Raw genomic sequence first — 14,178 nt, 5'->3', positions numbered from 1 at the left:
TGCCCCCCCACCTCCCACAACTAGTGGCAATCAATTAGTATATATTGGGGGTGTATGATATAATTGATTCCGGCCGGGTCCAAATAAATTCTGGCGTGTGCCAGGGTAGGGCTTCAAGTGGCAGATGGGAATAGCTCTGCCAAGAGAAGCGAGGCGGGTGGGGTGTTGGACGGCCCAGGGAGCAGAACCCTTTCGTCCTGGGCGCCACCTGTGAGTCTGTGTGTGTGGGGACAGGAGTGGGGTTGGCATAGCGGAGGATGGCGGAAGCATCAGGCAGGGATCTGGGACTGGGAGACTGGTTCAAAGGAAATGGAAGGAGAAGCCGTGGCATGGTCCGGGGGGGGCAGCCAGAGGTCTAAGCAGGAGCTGCAGAGCAGACCCCCCTCTAGGGGCGGCTGGGAGGTGGGAGCTGAGGGTGAGCCTGGGGGCCACCACAGTCTGGGCTGCGCAGAGCGGAGGAGGGGTGCTGATGGTGTCCCCCTTTCTCTACCTCCCAACCCCATTTTTCTCTTTGGCTTTTGCTTCCTTCTTTTTTTGGAAAAAAAAGGGGGTCGATTTGAAGCAGAGAAATAGTAGAGGGTGTTCAACCCTTTTATGTGCTCCAGATCCCCAGCTCTCCCCATGGGAGATTGAAAGAGATCTTTGCTCCACTGTCCTCCAGCTCAAAGGGTGAGGTTGGGGTCACCTGTAATTTCTTATCTCCCCACCTCCACGGGCCACCCCTTTTCTCCTCTGCCAACATTCCCAGCCAATATATATCGTTCTTCTCATCTTGGAAGGCTGAGATTGGCTATTGGAGGAATCAGTGCATGATAGAAGTGTATAAAATTATGCATGGCATTGAGAAAGTGGATAGAGAAAAGTTCTTCTCCCTCTCTCATAATACTAGAACTCGTGGACATTCAAAGAAGCTGAATGTTGGAAGATTCAGGACAGACAAAAGGAAGTACTTCTTTACTCAGCGCATAGTTAAACTATGGAATTTGCTCCCACAAGACGCAGTAATGGCCACCAGCTTGGATGGCTTTAAAAGAAGATAAGACAAATTCATGGAGGACAGGGCTATCAATGGCTACTAGCCATGATGGCTGTGCTCTGCCACTCTAGTCAGAGGCAGCATGCTTCTGAAAACCAGTTGCCGGAAGCCTCAGGAGGGGAGAGTGTTCTTGCACTCAGGTCCTGCTTGGGGGCTTCTCCCAGGCACCTGGTTGGCCACTGTGAGAACAGGATGCTGGACTAGATGGGCCACTGGCCTGATCCAGCAGGCTCTTCTTATGTTCTTACTTATCACCAGGCTTGTTTGCAATTTTAAAAGAGAGAGGGGAGGGAAACCACAACGAAACAAAGAAAAAGATGTTTTGTTTAATTCTGCAAATTAAGCAAATCTGTGTATAGGCTATTGTTTGCACAGTCTTTCTGCTTCTTCAAGCATGAGAGGTAAAGAGGCTATACAGAATGCCAAATTTCCTTAGGGTGCCAGAGACTGTCCCATTCACTTCCCACCCAATTTTTGCAGCTGTAAGTGCTTACCTGCTCTTCAGTTGAAAAGACTCCCAAAGTTGTTTACAAAGATCAATAATAAATAAGACCGTTCCGGGGCCCCTGGTTTGCAATCTAAAAGACGCCACACAAAAGGAGAATGAATTGGGGGAGAGAAGGAAAAAAAGCAAACTCAGGCAAACTTTCTTTAACAAAGAGAAGTCTGATTCTCAGGGTGAGGGATTCTGTGCTCAGTACTGGTAGCAGCAGTTCCCCATGGATTCATGGGAAGTGCACATGTGCAAGCAAGACTTTGAGGGCACAAATGTGCAGATAGGGGGTGACGGAGGGATAGCACTCTACTTGCACGGTGTGAGCATGGTATTTATTACTGTGTACGTTTGTAGAACTGGAAATGGGTCTCGGCTACAGCCTGGGTCACGTTGAGCCTTGTCCTCATTTCACTTCATTTTGCCCTCTCAAGACGCCCTTATTAACCAAAATGGAGACAATAGTCAAGAAATCAGAAGGCTAGGACTGGGGAAACAGCTGGTATAGCACAGTGGGGAGGAGAGCCTGGCTGGGAGTCTAGAGTCTGTGAGTTCAAATCCCCGCTCGTGTCTCCTGGGTGTCAAGGGCCAGCTAAAGATCACCCCACAGTGAGTGGCTCAGGGGTGACGTGCCCTGCCACCTGTGCAGCCGTGAGCAAGCTGCATAGTCCCAAAGAACCCAGTTGCCCCCCAGCTGGCAGTTGCAGACAAGGAAGGGGCTGGCTTGTGCAGCTGTGGCAAGCTGAGCAGGCCCTGGCCAGCTGGGGAGGACTAGCCTCAGAGGGAGGCAATGGGAAACCCCCTCTGAATACCACTTACCATGAACACCTTATTCATAGGGTAGCCAAAAGTCGGGATCAACTTGAAGGCAGCCCTGTGAGGGAGATTAGGCTGAGAGAGGGTCTTACTCTCAGGTCTTCAAGAATTTGAACCCTGGTCCCGGTTCACCACATCAGTGCACTGCACAGCTTGAGTCATTCAAATAAACCCAATGAAGCAGCAAGAGCATTTTCTGCTCTACCTGGGTTCAGTGTAACTCAAAAGCTTGCATAGCCTGTCCAGAGTCGAAATTGCTCATGGGAAAAGTGACTGATTTTGTATCTGATGTTGTGCCTGCTGAAGGGAAATAAGGCAGCCCTGAAGTATGTTTAGTAATAAAACAGTGTGTGTCTCGGTGCATGTGGCGAGTGAATGTACCTCAAAGCTGAGTGGCATTTAATTGGCCCCTATAGAGTGGAGGAGGGGGGACCCCATAAGAACATAAAGAAGAGCCTGCTGGATCAGGCCAGTGGCCCATCTCGTCCAGCGTCCTGTTCTCACACCGGCCAACCAGTTGCCCATAGGAAGCCTGTAAGCAGGGCCTGAACACAAGAGCGCTCTCCCCTCCTGTGGTTTCTGGCTACTGGTATTCAGAAGCATACTGCCTCCAACTGTTGACGCAGAGCATAGCCATTGTGGCTAGTAGCCAAGGACAGCCTTTTCCTACATAGAGTCCTCTAATCCTCTTTTAAATCCCTCCAAGTTGGTGGCTGTCACTGCCTCTTCTGTGAGCAAATTCCACAGTTCAACCTTGCGCTGCGTGAATAAGGACTTTCTCGGGCCAGGCCTCTCCAGCTGGCCGTCGGGATTCTCCCTAGGCCACCCCTTCCCACCTCCCTTGAGCGTTCTTTGCCTGGCATCTGAGATCTTGAACTCTGATCTTGCCTCTTCCGTGCCTGGGTGGAAGACAGAGAGGGGATTGTGCGAGTGTGTGTGGCAACCGCTCTGTCCTTTCTGTGTCTGGCCTGTGTGTAAAAACTGTACAAAGGTACAGCTCACGTTTGTTGCTCTGCCAACCCCGTCAGAAGGTTGCTTAGGGGATAATGCTGCCCTTGGGCGGAAGATGGTTCATCACCCCTGTTACGAAGCAGGAGGAAGTGGAAGTTTAGAGCCAGCCATGTTAAAATAAATTATTATTAACCGCAGGCTGGATGCCGTGGTGGGCGACTTCTCACACTGTTGCTGTCAGCAGTGTGTGTTCCTAGCTGTGCGCACGTTTTGTCCTGGTAAGCATAGTCTGGGCCTGCTTGGCGGGGCAGGCCCGGGGACAGGCGAGAGCCCTGCTACGGGAAGCTGATGTGGTTTAGGTGACTCACCGGACGGGATGGGTCCTCTGGTCAATGAGTCAGCCCTTAGGAGAGCCGGCAGAGCAAGCGTTGTGGGCCTTTGCCCTGATTGTCGCCCTCGTTGGCAGAAACGGGGCCCGCAGATGCACATTTGAAAGATTGCCTGTCCGGGTGTCCTGGATGGCTGGATTTGGGCCTTGTCAGCTGAGTGCTGTACTGTTTTGGTTCTCCTTATTATGTCTGTTTTTATAAAATGGAGGAAGCTGCCTTATACTAGCTCAAGCTGTTTTTTCTGTCTTGCCTAGTGCTGTCTGCTCTGAGTGGCAGCAGCTTTCTAGGCTCAGTGGCATCGCCTGGTACCCATGATCCTTTACAGGTGCAGCCTTGGCCAATCTGGTGGGCTCCAGATGTTTTGGATGGGAGCTGTAATCCAAACCGACTGGAGGGCGCCAGGTTGGCCAAGGCTGAAATGGAAACTTCTGTCTGACTTGCAAACCACGGCAGACTTCTCTTCCTGTATTTGCTTTGTCTATAGCAGCGATTCCCAACGTGGGTGGTAGTGCCCCCCTGGGGGGCATTACAGTCTTTCAGGGGGGCGTTGGCGTGACTACAAACTTTAGGGGAGCGTTTGGGTTCATTAGGGGGCATTGACATTTGGCGGTCTGATGCGACATTTAAGTTTAATGTTATTTAATACACAAAGCATTACTTTTTAAACTGTTTTGTCCCCAGTTAGAATGTATTTAATAGTCTCAGTTCATGGAAATAACACTATAAATAGTGTGAGCTCTTTAGTAAAGAAATTCTGAATAGCGGCCAGTGTCCTATCAAGGAATGGGGATATTAGCCACGCCCCAGCACTAGGTAATGTTCCGATGCTGTCTTGAGGGATGTTGGAACCAATCACGAGAGAGTGTTTGATAAGCTGGGTGTATTGGTGGAGGGCGCATTCTTCCAACGGATGAGTGCCGTGTGCAAACGGGTGATGCAGACAGTCAGTTATTCGCTGGTTTTCTTCAGGAATGGGACACACTTGCTACCCGTTGTTTCTGTGATGTTTAAATGAACTAGTTTAACGAAACAATGCCGGTAATCTGAATGAGTTTTTTGTTAAGTAACACAGTGTATTCTATTGGTTCATACTGTGTGGACTTAATTAGTTAGGATTTAGTGCAGTGAATCACATGCTAGTGAAGAATCGAAACCATTTCGATATTGTTAGTTGTGGTGACTTAAGACTATTACTATCCAAGTGTACTCCAGATATTGTGAAGTTAGCCAAACCTCATCAAGCTCAAGGATCACACTAGTATTTTATAATAAATCTCATTTTATTTATTTTTCTATAACTAAGTATGTATATTAATAAATCATACTAAGAATTCAATATGTAATCTAAGTGCAATAAAAAGGCATGATAAAAACGATCAGTAATAATCATTGAAAATACCTTTTATGCATTACTCATATTTTAAGGGAAGAATAGGAAGCATTGGCATAATCTGAGGGGGGCGTTGGGCACAAAAAGATTTTGCAAAGGGGCGTTGGGTCGAAAAAGGTTGGCTAACTCTGGTGTATAGGAAAGGCCAAGATCTGAACAGGGTGGTTTATAACAGGTGCTCTTGGAGGTCGCTGATTCATAGGGTCGCCATAAGTCAAGATCGACTTGAAGGCACATGACAACAATAGGAAAGGCTGTTCCCATTAATCTGTCTCTCTCAGAATTTCAGTCACTCTGTTGTGTGATCAAAAAAGCTGAACCCAAGACAGGGATTTTGCAGGCAGATAGTAAGCTTAACAGCTAGCATCTCTGGGGCAGGGAGACAGTTCAGGTTGCACCTATGCCACACGGCTCACCCATCTGATCTCACATACTTCCCACCAGTCTTGAAAGCTTGCTCACTATGGTTGACCTCATAAAGGTATTGGCTGAATGTGGATTTTAGAATCTACCTTACAGGGTTAGTGTGTCCACACACCACAATTTCAGTTGTGAGGAGGGCAATGTTAAAGGTGGGGGGGCAGCTCGGTAGAGCGTCTACTTTGCATAGGGCTGTGAATCTCCCTCATTTATTTATTTGTTTATTTCATAGAATAGTAGAGTTGGAAGGGGCCTATAAGGCCATCAAGTCCAACCCTCTGCTCAACGCAGGAATCCAAATCAAAGCATTCCCAACAAATGGCTGTCCAGCTGCCTCTTGAAGGCCTCCAGTGTCGGAGAGCCCACTACCTGTCTAGGCCATTGGTTCCACTGTCGTATGGCTCTAACAGTTAGGAAATGTACTTATTTATTTATTATTTGTTTATTTATTATTAGATTTACATCCCACCCTTCCTCCCAGCAGGAGCCCAGGGCGGCAAACAAAAGCACTAAAAACACTTTAAAACATCATAAAAACAGACCTTAAAATACATTAAAACAAAGCAACTTTAAAAACATTTTTTTAAAAAGCTTTGAAGATTTTAAAAAAAGGTTAAAAACATATTGTTTTTAAAAAGAGGTTTAAAAGCATATTAAAAAGCAATTCCAACACAGAAGCAGGATGAAACCTTGGATATTTGAAACCAGATTTGAAACCTTGGAGAGCCACTGCCAGCCAGTGCAGACAGTATTGAGCTACATAGACCAACAGTCTGGCTGTGTGTAAGGCACCGTCTTTTGTAAGTTCCCATGACGAAGGAGGGCTTGCCCGTGATGCCATTTAAGGCTGAGGTGGCATTTCTTCCCAATCCCCATTTCTTACGTAGCTTCTGGGTCTGCAGGATCCTGCCAACATTGGATCTTTGAATGTGGTTCAGAGCATTTTTCAGCTGCCTCTTCTCATAAGTTACTGTGTTTTCATGTAATCAGAGAACTGTCTCAGAATTAGGTGCAGACTGAAGATTGCTTGGCAGAGATCCCTGGTCTTATCTTTATGAGGAGCAACATGGAGAGCCCCAGAAGAGATGCATAGATACATTTTGTGTAGCAACAAATAAGGCCGCCTGTTGGAAGTTCAGTCGCACAGTTCAGCAAAGAGGAATAGCTGAGCTTTGGAAAGGAGAGCGAGAGAGTGAGAACAATCTTATCTTTAATTAGAACAACTTAGATTTGTGCAGACGTATTTGAAAAAACCCTCTCAAAATATGATAGCTGTAGTAGCAGTAATCATAGCAATAATATAGATTGCTTTTTAAAAATGTGTTTTTAAATTTGTATATTTGTTTTTAATGTTTTTAATTGTTGTAAACCACCCAGAGAGTTTTGGCTATGGGGTGGTATACAAATGCAATAAATAAATAAATAAATTATAGTGTTGGTATAGAACCAAATGCTTGATTTGTTTCACACATTATTTCTGCATACCCTGTAGTAGCAATGGGCAGACTTTAGCTTTGTGGGATCTTTTATTTATTTATTTACTAGAACCCCAGAGATCCACCAACTGGAGCCTGGTGCAAAAACAGAATTAAAGAATTCTGAGCCTAGGAAATCTTGCTTTGAATACCAGAACTGAGCAGAGCTCACAGCCCTCCCACACAAAAGTCTGCTCCTGGCTACTCCACTCTTTATTCCCTTCAGCAGGATAAACTAGGGTGGGGGTAGAAACCTGTTTGTTGCTGCTATCGGTAAACAACTGCCAATCTGAAATCCTTGCTAATCTACTGCAGATCACTTAGAGAGCTATCAGCAGATCCACCCCTAGGCCACAGTAGAGATGGGGGAAGCTGAGGTTGAGAAATAATGGCTTGATGGGGGGGGGAATGGACCTGTGACCCTCCAGATATTGTTGGGCTCCAACTCTCATCAGCCCCAGACAGCATGTCCAATGGGCAGGGATGACTCCAACTCCCAGCAACATCTGGAATGCCAGAGGTACCCCACTGCTACACTAGACACACGTCCCAACCAACCAGGGATTACATATGAAGTGCACTTACATAGGTATAAAATAGGGATGGGGAGTCTGTGGCCCTCCAGAATTTGGTGGACTCCAGCTCCCATCAGCACCTGCCAGCATGTTCAATTCCCAACAACATCTGGAGTGTCAGAGGTTCCGCACTCCTGTCTTAGACACACATCCCAACCAATCAGGGATCAAATTTTAAATGCACTTATAGAGATATAAAGTCGGGATGGGGAGTCTGTGGCCCTCCAGATGCTTGGTGAACTCTCAGCTCTTAACGCCAGTAGCCAGCATGGCCAATGGTCAGGGATGTAGTCCAGCAACATTAGGAGGGCTACAGGTTCCCTTTGCCTGCCACACAGTGAGTTTGAAATTGTGGCTGAGCTCATGATCTTAACCACTACTCCACAAGGGCTCTAGTATTCTTCCAGGTAGAATGTAGAGGGAGCAAAAATAGCTGGGATTATATATGTATGCAGAGAGAGAAAATACAAGCTGAAAACATTTTCAGCAAGGTTTTAACTCTGCAACTGTTTGTGTCTGTGAGTTGGTTTTCCTGAGTTCTTTTTATGCTGGTTTTTTTTTGTTCAGTATTGTGCAATTTATTTCATGATTTTGATGTGGATTATTGCTATTTTTATTTCTGATTGTTTGCTGGATTTTGTTAGCCATCTTGAGTGCCTCTGCAGAAGGGAGAAATGGGGCTGAAACATTAGTATAAATAAGATAAGTTGGAAGTTCTCCGGCGGGATTTTGCACATGGTCCTAGGATGCTTGCATTGCATGCAGTGGGTTGCGGGCGTAACCCTGAGGCTTAGGTGCCCTCGCATTTAGAATGTCTTGTGTGAACTCTGGACTCTGGATCTGTTCATTTCTCCCGCCCCTTTTTTTTTTTGGAGTAGATGGATTATGTGAGTGGGGCTTCCTTGCAGACTAATTCACACGTGTAGAGTCTCCATTTGCATTAAGTGTTCTGTGACTGTTTGTGTGGGGCTCTTTTTAATGCATGCATCATATTTTACTGTTGTAAAACAGCTCTGGGATTTATATGAAAGGGGATATAAAATATTTTTAAATAAGTAAATAAATATTCAGAGAAATCTCGCAAGATACAGGTTTTTACTCTCCGATGCCTACCTTTTTGAGCGATGCTTCCCATTACAGACAGAAGTAAGACCAGTTTGAGCTGCACAAGCCTGCTTAGTTGTCGTGAAGGCTTGTAACATGTTATTGTCTATGCCCAAAAGGGCTCTTCCACTTGCCCCAGTGGGGGCTGCGTTACATACCATGGGCCATGTTGTGGTTGGAAAGGTCCTGTTTGTTTCTGTTGTTGAAATCATTCTCGTTGCTTGTCATTTAACCCTTCTGCTTCATCTGGAAAGCGGCTCAAGATCACATGAGGAAGAACAAATTTCCCATTCTATTAATGGAGAGTCACACAGCCTTCCCTCAACCTGGTGCCTTCCTGATATTTTGGACTGTGACTCCCTAGCCTTAGAAATCTTCCTTAGAAATGTTCAGGGTACGGGTGGAGAACCTTTGGCATTTCATAGAATCATAGGGTAGTAGAGTTGGAAGGGGCCTATAAGGCCATCAAGTCCAACCCCCTGCGCAATGCAACATGCAATAATTTCAAGGGTTATTGAACTACAACTCCCGTCAGCAACCGCCAGCACGCCAATTGGCAGGGATGATGGGATGGGAGTTCTAATCCAGCAACATCTGGAGGGTCACAGACTTCTCATGCCTGGTCTAAGGAGACAATGACATGAGGACAGAAATGTCATGCTGTGGCCTGTTGTGATGGCGGAATCCGCTCTTGGACCTGTTACACTGGAGCGAAAGAGGGAAAGTAACAAGGACAGATTTTTTTTTCAAAATGTTCCTTTGTGTTCCTCTGACCGCCTATCCCTTCGTGGGAGGAAGAGGGCTCTTTGGGCAAAAGGCCTTTCTCAGTTTCACTTTTGCTACCCAGGTGTTTGCATTCAGTTCCGTTTCTTGGTGTGTGAAGGCCCCTGCTCTTAAAGTCCCCTGTTGTGCCAGTTTGTCTCCCCCCCCCTCCAAGTATTAGTGTGCAAAGGATAGGTTAGGGCTCTTGGTGACCTTTGGCAGAACAAGGTCTCCCTGCTGAAATGCGAGACGCTCCATCAGTATTGGCATTCCACCGGCTCTTGAAGACACACCTGTTTAGGTGGTTAAGCGTTTCCTTGGTCTCTTAACCTAATTGTTTTCATTGCTGTTTTCATTGTTAACACTGTTTTAATGGGTTTTGTCCTATGTTTTGGTGATGGATGTTTTTAATGTTTTGGTGATGTTGTTTTATTGCCTATTTTAATTATGGGTGGGTATATTTTTATAATTGGTTTTATACTTGTTAACTGCCTAGAAGCTATTTTGCCAAGTATGTGGTATATAAATAAATAAATAAAAACTTGTGAACAGCTCAGGACCACAGGAGCAAAGAGGAGAGTTTTTTTGGGGGGGAGGGGAGTGAGTAGGTGGACACTAGAATTTTGCTCTAGTACAAGCTTCCCTAACCTGGTGCCTTCCAGATGTTTGGGGCTAACACTCCCATCTGCCCTGGTTATTTATTTATTTATATTTATCTACATGTTTATAATCCACACTTCCGCAACGCCTAAAAATAAAATCGGCAAAAATCAACCATAAAAACATCCTTAAAAACATCAATAAGTACAGACTGGTTTAAAAAAGTCCAAATGCAAATTGCAACGGCTTGCTTAAACGAGGTAGTTTTCAAAAGACGTCTGAAAGCAAACAGCGATGGTTCCTGCCAAGGGTCTCTTGGTAGGGGCTTCCACAGGGCAGGGCCTTCCACGCTAAAGACTCGGTCCCTGAGGAAGGTCAGCCGGACCTCTGGGGCCGTGTGTGGGGAACCACCAAAAGTGCTCCATCAAAAAACGTCTGTTAGCACAGCTGTGCAATGCTGGGGGCTGGAGAGCGTTGTAGCCCCGAAGCATCTGGTGGGCACCAGGCTGGGGAAAGGCTGATTTCGAGCCTTTTGGCTGGAGATAGGGAGGGCTGAATTTGGGGCCTTCTGCGTGGAAAGTATTTGCTCCGCCACTGAGCCACGGGGCCTGAGGAAGAGGAGGAGTCCTTCTAATATCTGTCTTCGCTTCAACAAGTTGTTGTCGCTTTTCACATGCATTTCCTGCCCGGGGCCGGATCGTGGCTCAAGGCATTTCCTGCAGCAGGAAACATGGGTCATGCCGCTGTTGCCCTCCCAGAGCTGATGCCTGCCCCTAGCAAATAAACAAATTGATCCCCATATATTCTGGGATGTCAAATGTAGTGCAGCAAAGGAGGTTTCTGGCAAGGAGGAGGGGAGGGAAGTACTTCAGAGGGCAGCGGTCTTTTGCAGTTTGGCATTACTGGTCCTGTTTGCTGAAAAATTGCTGAAAAATTCAGTTTTCCCTCTCTCTCTCTCTCTCTCTCCCCCCCCCCTTGCCACCCTTGTAGCCTTCATGATTATGGAGAGCAGATTTGGAGGCAGACAGGCGGTGTCTCAATGGCCGAGTGTTCAGGCGTGGAATGTCTGTGCCCTCCAGCGAAACTTTGTCACTGCCGCAGCCATCAAGTTCCCCCCTCCGCTCTGTGTGCACCCAGGAACCTCCAGTGGTTTATTTCTAAACGGGTGAGGCTCAAAACCTACCTGGAGCTCCCACCCACAAATTAAATCTTCTTGGGTGGAAACTCTTTGCCCCCCTCCCCTCCAAAGAGCAGGGGCTGGTTGTGTTGGCACCATGAATTCCGCATGCAGAGTTGGGAGTTTGTTGTTTTTTCACTTGGCCTCTGTCCTGAGCTGTGTTGGTGCTGGAAGGAGGAAAACATATGCATGCACGCATGCGAAGTCTGTGCAACTTCAGATGTTAAGCTCAGAATACAGCTGGTAGTCAGCTTTCCCCAACCTGGTGCCCTCCAGATGATTTGGACTCTAGCTCCCATCAGCCGCAGCACCATCTGGCTGTGCTGACGGGCGTCACAGTCCACAACAGCTGGAGGGCACCAGGTTGGAGAAGGCTGAGGCAGAAAATTATACTGAGTTCCTAATCATAGGGGAAGAGAATTTGGAGCTCCTTTTGCTCAGAGGTTAGATTTTTTTGGGGTAGGAGGGGGGTAGCCAATGCAATTCCCTCCAGCTATTTTGGAGCGTAGCTCCTATCATCACCCCGACCATTGGTCATGCTGGCTCAGGCTGATGGGAGTTATAGCCCAAATCATCTGGAGGGTACCACATTGGCGGCCCTTGGCATAGGATGTTCAGCATGATGCAGATTTCGGCTGGACATCAGGAAAAACTTCCTGTTAGAGCCATACGACAATGGAACCCATGACCTAGGGAGGTGGTGGGCTCTCCGACACTGGAGGCCTTCAAGAGGCAGCTGGACAGCCATCTGTCGGGGATGCTTTGATTTGGATTCCTGCATTGAGCAGGGGGTTGGACTGGATGGCCTTACAGGCCCCTTCCAACTCTACAGTGATTCTGTGATGCTATATATGCTGTCTTGGGAGTAAGCCCCACTGAGTTCAATGTGACAAGTGTAATAGTGTTTAGTACATCTGCATTCCACTTTTCCTCCAAGGAACTCAGGGAGATATGCAAGGGCCTTCTCTCCCAGTTCACCCTCACTACAACCCTGCGAGGTAGGAGAGAGAGTAACTGGTCTAGGGTGACCCAGCAAGCTTTGTGGGTGAACGGGGACTTTGCAGCTGGGTCTCCCTGGTCCTAGCCTGATGCTGCAACCCAGGGGTGGCTAGCTTGTGGCCCGCTGGATGTTGTTGGATTGCAGCTGCCATCATCTCTGACCGTAAACTGGGGTGGATGGGAGCTGCAGTTTGGCAGCATCAAGAGGGCCACAGGTTAGCCACACCTGCTGTGACCGCCGTGCCACACTTTGACTTGGCTCTTGTCATAGAAGTCTCATTGTATCTAGCTCAGTATTGTTGGCACTGACTGGCAGCGCCTCTCCAAAGTTTCAGAGGAGGCGGCTTCATCCAGCCCCACGAGTGTCCAGGTCCTGCATTGGGGCACCTGGGAGGCCACTGAGAAGAGGATGCTGGACTAGATAGGCCCCCTTTGGCCTGACCTAGCAGGGCTCTTCCTAGGAAGTGCTAACGACTGAACCAGGGACCTCCTGCATGCAAAACCAGCGATCTGCCGCTGCCCCACACCCCTTCCCAAATTAGGAAGCCGCCTTGTTCTGAGCCAGACCTTTGGCCCATCTACCTCAGTATTGTCCACACTGACTGGCAGTGGTTCGCCGGGTTTCAAATGGGACGTTCCTCTTTGGACATGCCAGGGGTTGAACCTGGGACCTTCTGCATGCCAAGCAGATGCTCTGCCACAGGGCCACGGCCCTTCGCAAATCGGAACAGAGGAAGCTGCCAACCATGCGCCTTGCATAAGTCCTTGCCCTTCGTATCAGCACAGAACTACCTTTAAAAAGGAATGAAAAGCGCTCGTGCGGTGTAGCGGTTAGAATGTTAGACTGGGACCTGGGAGACCAGGGTTCAAATTCCCACTCTGCCATCAACAGGAGTGAAAGGGCACCGCTTGGGTTACTGTTTAACAGCAGTTTCTTGTAAGCTATGACTGGGATAGCACCCTTTCTCTTAATCCCCTCACCTTGTTTGACTCATCCTGTTCCAATCAGTTTCAACCATCAATCATTAAGAAAAAAGGTCCTTCTCTGTTTCAGGAGCGTTAACAGACCAAAATGCCAACGCAGTGGTCTTTCTTCCGTAAGAACTAATTGCAAAATGCTTTCTGCATAATCTTTAATGCCTCCCCCCGCCTGCTCTCTCTTTTAAGTTCCTCATCTGCGGTTCTGCAAATTGGAAAGGTCTCGTAAGCAGAAACTCCCTTGCTACTGAAAGAAGCACAGCAGTCTTGAGAAAAAGGGCACATGGATCACACAGTGCCGCTAAGTCACTCCCGAGGCAGGGGATGAAGCTGAGAGGTTGGTGGTCATGCCTTTTTTGCCATTTTCTTTAAACAAAACAAAACTTGGTTTTGGTCATTTCAGGGTTTGCCCTTTTGTGGCTTCAGGTGCATAAGTGGGTGAGCACAGAGTTTAGCCTCTTCTCTTCAGTGAAGGGTTTTCCCGGAAGATGTTAAGGCTGGGGTGAACTTTGAGTCTGAAATATGTAAAAGAGAACAGGTGATGGACAGGAAGACCTTGAAAGTTGGGAAACATCTTTGAGCTGTGTCGCTTTCGCAAATTTACAAGGAATATCATGCTGTTTCAATTCCGGAGCTTCGGGTTTGGTTAGGAATACGTGGACCTTGGCTGCATGGCAGAACACATGCTTTGCATGCAGGAGGTTCCACCCCTAGGACAGGGCTGTCTCACGCACTAGGGAGCTGCTGCCAGTCAGAGTAGACAACACTGAGCTCAGTGGACCCAAGGCCTGACTAGCTTCCTGTGTTGCTGGTTGAAAAACGTTGCTTATTGTCTTTGTTTCCCTTGAAATTCCTTCTCTGGTTCACTGGATTATTCTCGGTGTTGCGCTTTAGACTAAATTTGTTGCCGGTCTCTGTTTTGGCCCATGAGGCCAGGAAGTACCCCCACTAAAATATATATATGTGTGTAAATGTACTGCCTTCAAGTCGATTCTGACTTATGGCGACCCTAT

At 47.4% G+C, this 14,178-nt stretch overlaps 1 protein-coding gene across 7 annotated transcripts in view; it reads left to right on the top strand.

Annotated features, from left to right (window-relative positions):
* Positions 1-14,178, top strand: part of ARAP1 (ArfGAP with RhoGAP domain, ankyrin repeat and PH domain 1) — a 185,498-nt gene that overhangs the window by 13,879 nt on the left and 157,441 nt on the right. For 5 of the 7 annotated variants that reach the window (XM_061629148.1, XM_061629149.1, XM_061629150.1 and 2 more), the window contains exon 3: positions 11,002-11,176. The exons of 1 other annotated variant lie outside the window; for it this stretch is intronic. In XM_061629148.1, coding sequence (XP_061485132.1) covers positions 11,051-11,176 — 126 coding nt within the window. In that variant the 5' untranslated portion in view covers positions 11,002-11,050. Of the gene's footprint in view, positions 1-11,001; positions 11,177-13,364; positions 13,503-14,178 lie in introns of those variants that run through there. One more of the 7 variants, XM_061629152.1, reaches the window with a different exon arrangement.

Source organism: Rhineura floridana, chromosome 5 (assembly GCF_030035675.1).
Source record: "Rhineura floridana isolate rRhiFlo1 chromosome 5, rRhiFlo1.hap2, whole genome shotgun sequence".
Taxonomy (NCBI): Eukaryota; Metazoa; Chordata; class Lepidosauria; order Squamata; family Rhineuridae; genus Rhineura; species Rhineura floridana.
The sequence above is the reverse complement of the archived record's forward strand: the minus strand, read 5'-3'. Positions and strand labels throughout refer to the sequence as shown.